Genomic DNA, 11,472 nt, shown 5'->3' with positions numbered 1-11,472 from the left:
TATATAGTTTTGGGTACAATTCATTATGTCACATTATCAAAATGGAAAGAATAGTAACAATAAAAAAGGGAGACATTAACATCTTACTGTAATGAATAAACACTATTTTCTATTTAAAGATACACTGTCTTATTGTTGGGAGGGGGGTCTAAATTATACTATTATCATTCATATTGGGAAAAGTAGGAGTGGGGAAGTGGGGTGGGAAGGGAGGTACTTATATCTATTATGTGATAATCTAGACAGATTGACATGTGATGTATTTCATTTTAATGTTTTGATTCTTGTACACATGATGTGTCATTTAAAATGAATAAAGATTAAAAAAAAAAAAACGAGTGTGCTCATGGTTTATAGTTTTATAAAGGCATTGGGTACCATTTTCTTTTGCAGGTATCATACATAAGAGGATATTCACATTTACAGGTATATGCATAGCTTCATTTTTTGGTTTTGCTAAATTTGAACAATAGGATAGGATAAATAGTCTGATGGTAGGGCTTATTGGGGTACACTTTTAGCCTTGGGTGTGTATTGAGGGTGATTGTATACCATTGTTGTGGGTCCTTGTTTTGGGCCTCTCTGCCTTCCTTCTGTCTGCGCTTAGGTATAATGACATTCTTAATCCATGATGGTTGGCAAGCCAGATTTTCACTATTACAGGTATGATTGCAAAGGTAAGTACAGACATAGTGGGTCTTGTTTGTTATATCTATGTGCTAACCTTATAAATTTTAGTCTTGCAGTCATGTGCTGAGGGATATGAATTTGCTGAAACCCTAGTGTTGTCTAGAAGTTCAATCTTGGAGGCAAGGTAAGTACAGAGGTATAGGGATTTGTATGTCCTATGTATATAATAACCTTATCTAATCTACTACTGAAGGTGACTACAATCAACAGAGGACATTCAAGAGACCACGATCAACAGAGGACACACATCTTCAGTGTTTTGCTGACAGGAATCGCACCCTTGCAGGTATATGGTGTTGTGCCATAGCACTGAACTTTACATATAGGGATTTGTATGTCCTATGTATGTAATAATCTTATCTAATCTACTACTGAAGGTGACTACAATCAACAGAGGACATTCAAGAGACCACGATCAACAGAGGACACACATCTTCAGTGTTTTGCTGACAGGAATCGCACCCTTGCAGGTATATGGTGTTGTGCCATAGCACTGAACTTTACATATAGGGATTTGTATGTCCTATGTATGTAATAATCTTATCTAATCTACTACTGAAGGTGACTACAATCAACAGAGGACATTCAAGAGACCACGATCAACAGAGGTCACACATCTTCAGTGATTTGCTGACAGGAATCGCACCCTTGCAGGTATATGGTGTTGTGCCATAGCACTGAACTTTACATATAGGGATTTGTATGTCCTATGTATGTAATAATCTTATCTAATCTACTACTGAAGGTGACTACAATCAACAGACTACAATCAAGACACCACAGTCAACAGAGGACAGACATCTTCAGTGTTTTCCTGACAGGGATCGCACCCTTGCAGGTATATGGTGTTGTGCCATAGCACTAAACTCTACATATGTATGGCCTAACCTCACCTATTTGACCTTTGCATGTTTTTTTGTGTGCTGGAGATTGGTGGGGGGTGAACATGAAGTTTACATGCATGTTATAACTCTTGCAGGTACTGGTTCAGGGTTGAAGGTCGACTACAGTTCCTGAGGGTTTCATCGATATACTTCCAGTCTTACAGGTATGATGTTCTTTTGAGTAGTGCATTCATGATATAGGCAATTGTATATCAATTGCAAGTCAAAATAGGATAATGTTATTAATTGTATGGTTTCAGGAGTGATTTGACATAGACATGGAAGTAATAACTTCACAGCGTGGGAGAGAGCACTGGGTTCATGAGGGCTATCGATATCGGCGTGACCGAGTGATGGCAGACGGATCCACGTCCTGGAGGTGTGTGCGCCGTGACTGTGTGGGAAGAAGAAAGAGGCTCGTTGATGGATCTTCTGTTGAGATAACGGCGCATGTGCATGCACCCAACAATGCTAGAATTGAAGCTGATCGAATGATGGGAGACATACGTGAAAGAGCTGTGGCTACGGTTGAAAGGCCACGACAGATCATTCATGGCACAACAGCTGGTACAAGTTTAGAAGCAGCTACATTATTGCCTGCATACACCTCCATGCAGAGAACAGTTAATAGAAAGAGAAATGCAGGCCATCTAGCAATGGGTAATCCCAGGTGCATAAGAGACATACAAATTCCTGAGCCGCTACAAAGAAGCACACGTGGTGAACAATTACTGTTGTGGGATTCAGGTGAAAATGATGAAAGACGCATATTCATTTTCACAACAGAATCTAATCTTGAGGTGTTGGAGCAACATGGACATTGGTTCATGGATGGGACATTCAAAGTTGCCCCCCATTTGTTTGTCCAAGTCTTTACCATCCATGCATTTGTAGACAATCGTGCACTTCCCATGGTCTACGTGTTGTTGAACAGTAAAAGGGAGGAGGACTATGAACGTGTGTTGAGGAAACTGCTGGAAACCAGAAACACGTTGGCACCATTGACAATCTTGATGGACTTTGAGAGAGCAAGTCTGCAAGCTGCCCGCACTGTATTTCCCAATGCTACAGTTTCTGGCTGCCTGTTCCATCTGGGTCAATCATTGTGGCGCAGAATTCAACATGAGGGACTGACCGCCAGCTATAGAGATGAGGAGAGAGTAAGAATGTTCACCAAAATGCTGTTAGCATTAAGTTTTGTTCCTGTGGATGATGTTGCTGAGTGTTTCCAGACCTTGGAGGAGAGTCGACCAGATGAACTGACCCTGGTGTATGACTATTGGGAAGACAATTACATCGGGAGATTGCGGCCAAATGGGAGACGGGTGCCACCTTTTCCTATTCCTCTGTGGAATATGCGCTCCCGTGTGGAAGATGGACTGCCTCTGACCAATAATTCCGTTGAAGGTTGGCACCATGCATTTCAATCCTCTGTTGCATGCCACCATCCAACCATCTTTAAACTCCTTGAACATATACAGCGTGAGCAAGATCACACAGAACAGCTGCTTGCTCGATTCCAGGCTGGTAACCGCACACCACCCAGCAGTAAGAGCACGTATGTGAGAGTGACGCAAAGACTAACAACGCTGCTGCCAACATATGGACAAAGACCTCTCTTTCAATATCTCCGTGGTATAGCACATAATCTGGAACTGTAGAGTTTGATGTTGAAGTTCAGGTTTTCCTGTTGCTATGCTACAATTGTGTGCACTTTGTGATTTGAAATTTGCTTTGACATGTCCATATGGTCTTCCCAAGCACATATGCTGCAGGAACAGGAGAGACACTTTGAAATGTCTATGTCCCCCTCTCCTTTTGGTGGCCCGAAAGCTACAGGCCTGCAAACTGTTGCGCTCAGGATCTCTCCCCCAGGAGTTTCTCTGAAGCCCTCCTCTGACCCCTACCTATCCTAGTATCCACTGCTCTGACATGTGCCAAGCGTGAAGGTTTTTTATGCCAACCAAGGTAACCCACTCAAGCATACTGTACTCGCTTTGACATTTTCAAGGTGTTGTGGGTGGTGTTCAAAGGCTTTTTTCTTCACGTAGGGAAGGTCAGATGGTGTCTTGGATGGAGCGGCTTCAGGGATAGGCTGTGTTAAGGAAAATTTGAAAAACTTGAAATTGTACATTTCCTCCCTTGTTTTTGGTGGCCTAGAAAGTACATAAGCAGAAATGTCAGTCAGGTGCTGTCTCTGAAGCCATGAGATTCAGAAAAAGACGAGGACCCAGAATGGGTTGACAGGGGTGCAAACCTTATGGTGGCAGTCATGTGTTGGCCTTTGCAGGACCCAGAATGGGTTGACAAGGGTGCAAACGTGATGGTGGCAGTCAGGTGTTGGCCTTTGCAGGACCCAGAAGCAGAGTCCCCCCCCCCAGCAGAATGTCAGTCAGGTGCTGTCTCTGAAGCCATGAGATTCAGAAAAAGACGAGGACCCAGAATGGGTTGACAGGGGTGCAAACCTGATGGTGGCAGTCATGTGTTGGCCTTTGCAGGACCCAGAATGGGTTGACAAGGGTGCAAACGTGATGGTGGCAGTCAGGTGTTGGCCTTTGCAGGACCCAGAAGCAGAGTCCCCCCCCCAGCAGAATGTCAGTCAGGTGCTGTCTCTGAAGCCATGAGATTCAGAAAAAGACGAGGACCCAGAATGGGTTGACAGGGGTGCAAACCTGATGGTGGCAGTCATGTGTTGGCCTTTGCAGGACCCAGAATGGGTTGACAAGGGTGCAAACGTGATGGTGGCAGTCAGGTGTTGGCCTTTGCAGGACCCAGAAGCAGAGTCCCCCCCCAGCAGAATGTCAGTCAGGTGCTGTCTCTGAAACCACTGCTCTCGCTCCCACAGATGTTGGTTAACTGCTCTGCCAATATCTCACTCTCCCAATACTGTTGGTTAACTGCTCTGCCAACTGTTGCTCTCACTCCCACAGATATTGGTTAACTGCTCTGCCAATATCTCACTCTCCCAATACTGTTGGTTAACTGCTCTGCCAACTGTTGCTCTCACTCCCACAGATGTTGGTTAACTGCTCTGCCAATATCTCACTCTCCCAATACTGTTGGTTAACTGCTCTTCCAACTGTTGCTCTCACTCTCACAGATGTTGGTTAACTGCTCTGCCAATATCTCACTCTCCCACTACTGTTGGTTAACTGCTCTGCCAACTGTTGCTCTCACTCCCACAGATGTTGGTTAACTGCTCTGCCAATATCTCATTCTCCCAATACATTACATTACATTAGGGATTTCTATTCCGCCTGTGCCTTGCGGTTCTAGGCGGATTACAATATAGAAAATATCTGGGACATTCCAGTAAAGTTACATTTCAGGATAAGAGTAAGTTACAGGAACAGTAATGAGTTATGAGTTACTACAATTTCACAGAAGATAATACTTATTATAGAAGATGATACATATAACAGAAGATAATGCATTTTACAGATCGGTTAAATCGGGTGTAGTGTAGAAGAATTACAGTACATTCTAGATCACAGGTAAAAAGATAATATAGGTGGGTATATCCGAAGTTGTTGATTGGGAGCTCAATGGGTGGTGGTTAGAGTGATGGGAGATGTTTTTTGAACAGTAATGTTTTTATTTCTTTACGGAACTCTTTTATGTCTGTTGTTTTGGTCAGTAATTTTGAGATGTCAGAGTCTATTTTAGCTGCCTGTGTCCCCAGGAGGTTGTCGTAAAGTTTCTTACGATGAGTACCGTTGAGTGGTGGGTAGGTGAAAAGGTTCTGTGTTCTCCTTCTTCTTGGTGGGAGGTAGTGGTGAAAACGGTTATTTAGGTAACTGGGTGCCGTGCCGTGGGTTACTTTGAAAATGAGACAGTAGAGTTTGAATTGTGTTCTTGCTTTTATTGGTAGCCAGTGGGATTCAAGGTATGCATTGGTAATGTGGTCGTGTTTGCTGAGTGAGTATATGAGTCTGAGGGCTGTGTTCTGGATGGTCTGTAGTTTTTTTATTATGTTGGTCGGGCAAGGTAAGTAGAGGCTGTTGCAATAGTCTACAATACTTAGCACAAGGGATTGGACAATGATCCTGAATTGCTCTTTGTTAAAGAATTTTCTGATTTTTCTTAGATTTCGCATTGTGAAGAATGCTTTTTGGGTGATTTTTTGGATTTGTGTTTGCATTGTGCAGCGTCTGTCTAAATGTATACCTAGGATTTTGAGGGCGCTCTGTATAGGGTACTTGATTGAGTTTACTTCCAGTTCTGTTAGGGATGGTTTTTTGTCCTTCTCTAGTAATAAGAATTTAGTTTTGTCAGAATTCAGCTTCAACTTGTGATCTGTCATCCATTTTTCCACTGTTTCCAATGTAGTTTTCAGGCGTCCTGAGGAGATTGGGTTGTTTATGTCGAATGGGAGGAGGATGGTTATGTCGTCCGCATAGCTGAAAGAAGTAATATTTAGGGCATCCAGGGTGGTGCCTAGGGAAGCTATGAATAAGTTGAAAAGTGTGGGAGAGAGGGGAGAACCTTGTGGTACTCCGCATGGATTGGACCATGGTTCAGATAGAATGTCTTTTGATTTGACTCTGTATGTTCTAGTTTTAAGGAAGCCTTGGAACCAGTTATGAACTTTACCTGAGATTCCTATTGCGTCTAGTATTTGGAGAAGTATGGAGTGGTCCACCAGATCGAATGCAGCTGAGAGATCAAATTGGATGATTAGCAGTTTGTTTCCTTGGCTGAGGTGACTTCGAGCTATGTCTAGTAGAGATACCAGAAGAGTTTCTGTACTGTGGTTGGTTCTGAATCCGGATTGGGATGGATGTAGGATGTTGTGGGCTTCTAGGTACATGGACAGTTGTTGTGCGACTAGTCCTTCTATTATTTTGATGTATGTTGGGATAGAAGCGATTGGTCTGTAATTTGATGGGTTATTTGTTGGACCTTTGGGGTCCTTCAGTATAGGCGTAATTATAATTTCTCCGAGGTCTGGTGGGAACTGGCCTTCCCTGAGTGTGGTTTGCAACCATAATGTGTAGCTGGCTTTGAAGTTAGTGGAAGCAGTTGCTAGTAGGTATGGTGGGCAGTTGTTCAGATCACATGATGATTTGCAATATTTTTTGTATAACCTGTCCAGTTCAGTCCACTGGGTTGTAGGGAAGTCGGTCCAGATCCTGTCTGCTGGTATTGCTTCATCTGTTGTGGGTTTTATTAGAATCTTGTCTATGTTGTTTTGTGGGTTAATGAATGTTGTTCTAATTGAGATGATTTTATTTTTGAAGTGGTCTGCTAATTGAGAGGCTGTAGGTATTAGGTTTTCCTGGGTGGCTAGACATGGTTTGGTGTCAGTAAGGTTTCTTACTAGGTTGAACAGTTTTTTTGTGTCTGGTTTGTCGGTGCCTATGAGGTTGGAGTAATAGTCTTTGCGTTTTTCCTTCAGTTTGATTTTGTATTGCTTGATTTGGATTTTCCATTCTGTTTTAGTAGTATCTTGCTTCTGTTTTATCCATGCCCTTTCTAGTTGTCTACATTTCCTTTTTAGTTGTAGGAGTTCGGTGTCGAACCATTTGTCTGATTGTCTATGTATTTTGTTTTTTGCTTTTAGTGGTGCTAGTTTGTTCAATGTCGATTCGCTGAGGGACCGCCAGGTGTTTATGAATTCACTAGGGTTACTGTAATCTATTGCTGGATCTACTGCGCTCCAGAATGTGTTGGTTAACTGCTCTGCCAACTGTTGCTCTCACTCCCACAGATGTTGGTTAACTGCTCTGCCAATATCTCACTCTCCCAATACTGTTGGTTAACTGCTCTGCCAACTGTTGCTCTCACTCTCACAGATGTTGGTTAACTGCTCTGCCAATATCTCACTCTCCCAATACTGTTGGTTAACTGCTCTGCCAACTGTTGCTCTCACTCTCACAGATGTTGGTTAACTGCTCTGCCAATATCTCACTCTCCCACTACTGTTGGTTAACTGCTCTGCCAACTGTTGCTCTCACTCCCACAGATGTTGGTTAACTGCTCTGCCAATATCTCACTCTCTCCCACTGTTGCTCATTTAATTTGAAGGGTGTGTATGGTCTTTCTTTTTCAAGGGTCGGATAGCAAAATGTGTGTTTTCCACACATGGTGCAGGAACAGATGAGACACTTTAAATTGTCTATGTCCCCCACTCCTTTTGGTGGTCCAGACAGCCAGAGGCCTGCTAACTGTTGTTTCTACTGTTTCACTTAAACTGTCTGTTAATTTGCTCCTGATGTTTTTTCACTGCTATAACCATATCCTTACTCACTGTCACTGATGTTTAACTGCTGTGCCACCTTTAATGGATATATTATTGCACACTTGTTTATGATTTAAAACGAATAAAGATACAATTCAGTATGTTGTACATAAAAGATCATGAATGGTGAACTGAAAGATTTTGTGTTGTTGACACTGCATTTGAACATATGTGTATTACATGTTTATCACATATGCAATATTTTAATAAACATTTACCAATGTTTAAAACATTTTGTTGTTTTCTTTATGTTAGTATGACATTAATAACCATGCCATTAAATGTAAATTTTTATTGTACTATCCAACTAAGTAACACGTAAGGACACAATGGAAACAATTAAGTGTTAGAAAGAATTGCAAGTGCTGCATTTAAATTAAAATGTGTTTTTTTTTGTAACACTTGATGTAAGATTAAAACATGAATAACATTTCCTCAAATTATATTTATTCTGACATCATTAAATACATAATTTGCCAATCTATCATAAGTCAAGGCTACTGGATTGTCCTTCATCCTATTTATTTGAGGCAAAATTGATTTCTAAACTAATAATATATATGGACAATAGAATAAAAGATGATCTAATGTCCCAGCCTCAAGATGATAGTGGCAACATTTTTTAGGCCAAAGTTGTGGCCATTGAGATGCATCAATTTAATGCTTAATCTCAATGCTCCAAATGTCTCTAAGACCATGTTTTGGTGTTTTATTTACAAATCCAGCTATTAAGTTATACCACCTGAAAGCATAAGAGTTCTAGGCTATGATAATTGTTTAGATTTTTCCATTCAGGGAACCCCGCCTGAATGGCCTGCTTCAATTGCAACCATCTAAAATATTGTGATTTATTTAGACCAAATATATGTTGCAATTGTGAAAAGTCAAGCAGTTTACTATTAGTTATTACATCCTCTAAAGTACATATCCCTGCCAACATCCAATGCTTCCAAATGAATACATCTGAAGTTCTTCCACTAAATGTACATTGTCCAAAAGGTTTATTTCATCCATTTTCAAGTTCACAATTCCAATAGAAAAATAGAATTTTCAATTCCTTCATTTATGTAGGTTAAATCATCTCCTGTACAATTGACCTGGTGGCATATTATCAGTGTAGAGTGACTTAGATTCCATTTTCATGTTAACATTAGGTCACTTAACTTTAGGACAAAGATAATAATTAACAAACGACCCAATACACACCTTAGGGTGATGATACCTACTTTCTGCATTGAGCAGTAAAGCACAGTTACTTACCGTAACAGGTGTTATCCAGGGACAGCAGGCAGATATTCTTAACGCATGGGTGACATTACACACTACTCACTAGATATTCTTACGTCCCACCCTCCTCCCCGGGTTGGCTTCTTAGCTGGCTTATCCTAACTGGGGACCACGCTCTCCTCCGTCGGGCGTGAAGGCACTCGCGCATGCGCGGTGCGGCCAACTAGAACTTTCTAGTTAAAAAGGTCTGTACCGGGGCTCCGTCAGTGACGTCACCCATGCGTTAAGAATATGCTGCCTGCTTGTCCTGGGATAATGTATTTTCTCTGCATCCCTCTTCCCAAACATATGTGATGTATGACTGTATTAATATATTAGGAGTGGAAAATGATGTGTAATAATTAAAATAATTTACTCATGACTCCCTGATCTTTTTAAAATTAATATAATTTTATTGTTCTTATGTGTTTCCCATATACAAACACTGTAATAGCTGCGCATGCGCGGATGCGTCAATCTCTCACACATTTAACTTGCACCCAATCCTTTTGCATATACAATAAATAAAATATTATTGCCAGTATTTGGTAAAGCCTTTTCTCATGTACGCTGCACTTTCATATCGGCGCGACTCACATCTGAATATTTACGATCAATAGGTTAGCACATGCATACGTTGAACAACATATGCGCATGCGCAATTAGGCCCCCCACCCGCATTTACAAATGTCACCATTTATTCAGATTTCCCATTAACTCTGTTCGTCCGCATTTTTCACTTGCGCTCATTATACTAAAACCCGTCAATTGCGCGCTGGGAAACTAATCCGTCAATTGCGCAAAAAAGTACTATAACTTTAATATGATGATATACGTCATCATTATGCACTAATGGAGACAAGCTGATGTCATCACGCGTTTCAACACATATGCGCACCATGCTAACGCTAATTGTGTTTCAATCAAGTACTACAAAACTATATACTATAAAATACACACATACTCAATTAATATGTGCATTTCATCACTACAATGTAGTAAAATCTGTTTGACTATTGACCATATAACACGTGTTTTAGATAACCAATAGCAGCGCTGAAAAGGGGAAATCTCACGATATTCACACACCATCGGTCATGTGACTGGTATATAAGCTTTGCAAAAACGTCATAGATTCACAGAGAAGATGGCATACTGTTCGGGGTTTCGTGGGCGGAAGCCCAACTTCTCCGAGCGTGAAGTACTCATATTAACTGAGTACTTCACGCTCAATGCTAAACTACTTTTCCCCGTTAAGGGGAAAAGACGCAATATATGGGAAATGGACAGGGCCTGGGGAAAACTGGCGCAGCTGTTCAACGCCCGCGCTATCACACTGCGCTCCGTAAGTATTTATCAAATACATGTTGTTCATAGACAATTGCGCGCTGACAAATTGGCGCGGATAAATAATTTTTTTTTTTTGCGCGGAAGGCAAAAATGGATTCGCATCTCCTGAAATCGCGCACTGCGTCATCATGCATCTGCTGAAAAATTGTGCAGTTGATATGTACTTATTTGATTTAATTAGCTGTATTCCAGTCGGGTTTTCACAATTTACATAATTAATATGCTTGCAATCTATTTCCATGCACTGCTTTCAATGCATTTATATATATCATGTCTGCGCGATTTGTCCACGTGCAATTGTCTATGAACCATATATCATGGCTCACTCATGTCTCTCCATTATGTAATAGGTTGAGGATTTGAAGAAAAAAGCCCGCGAGCTCAGGCTACATCACCCTGCATGGGTCCGGGCTGTCCGCCGCAATCTGGACAACACCCCAGGTATGTTACAGTAAAATATCGGGTGGGTATAAGGTGTGCAGTCATAATATCTGTGTTGAACAATCATGTATTTTAAACGTTGACAGGTCAAAAACTCGCAAGACAATCGCGCGCAGACAAACATTTTAAACATTAACAGTTCTTCATATACTTCTGACACTACATGCATTTATGTCTTCAGATGCGAGTGAGGAGGAAGAGGAGGAGGAGGATCAGGAAGAGGAGGAAGAGGAGGAGGAAGACACCCCTATCCCTGACCGGCCGTTCCTTATCCCCCGCAGACGCCCCACCTCCCAATCCCCTTCCACCTCCGCCCAGTCCCATCCAACGTCCCAACCCCCTTCCACCTCCGCCCAGTCCCATCCAACGTCCCAACCCCCTTCCACCTCCGCCCAGTCTCATCCCACTTCCCCCCACCGACGCCCTAGACCACCTTCTAGGATCCCCCTAAGAAAACGCCCCAAACCCTGCCCTGCCCCTTCATTCCCAAAGCCCAGTTCCCCCTCCCTCCCACCCCCTAAACCCAAGTTCTGCCTTAAACTTTTCCCTGAAATTCAACCCTCTGTCATCACCTCTCCCCCAGCCCTCCCACGTACCTCA

At 42.1% G+C, this 11,472-nt stretch overlaps 1 protein-coding gene across 1 annotated transcript; it reads left to right on the top strand.

Moving 5' to 3' along the window:
* Window positions 1–897: 897 nt before the first annotated feature.
* LOC117364218 lies at window positions 898–3,235 on the top strand. Its single transcript, XM_033953231.1, has 3 exons — window positions 898–976; window positions 1,670–1,738; window positions 1,835–3,235. Exon 3 carries the CDS (start codon window positions 1,853–1,855, stop codon window positions 3,233–3,235), a length of 1,383 nt encoding a protein of 460 aa, XP_033809122.1. The 5' UTR covers window positions 898–976; window positions 1,670–1,738; window positions 1,835–1,852.
* The last annotated feature ends 8,237 nt before the right edge of the window (window positions 3,236–11,472 follow it).

Source organism: Geotrypetes seraphini, chromosome 7, assembly GCF_902459505.1.
Source record: "Geotrypetes seraphini chromosome 7, aGeoSer1.1, whole genome shotgun sequence".
In the NCBI taxonomy this organism is placed as follows: Eukaryota; Metazoa; Chordata; class Amphibia; order Gymnophiona; family Dermophiidae; genus Geotrypetes; species Geotrypetes seraphini.
The sequence above is the reverse complement of the archived record's forward strand: the minus strand, read 5'-3'. Positions and strand labels throughout refer to the sequence as shown.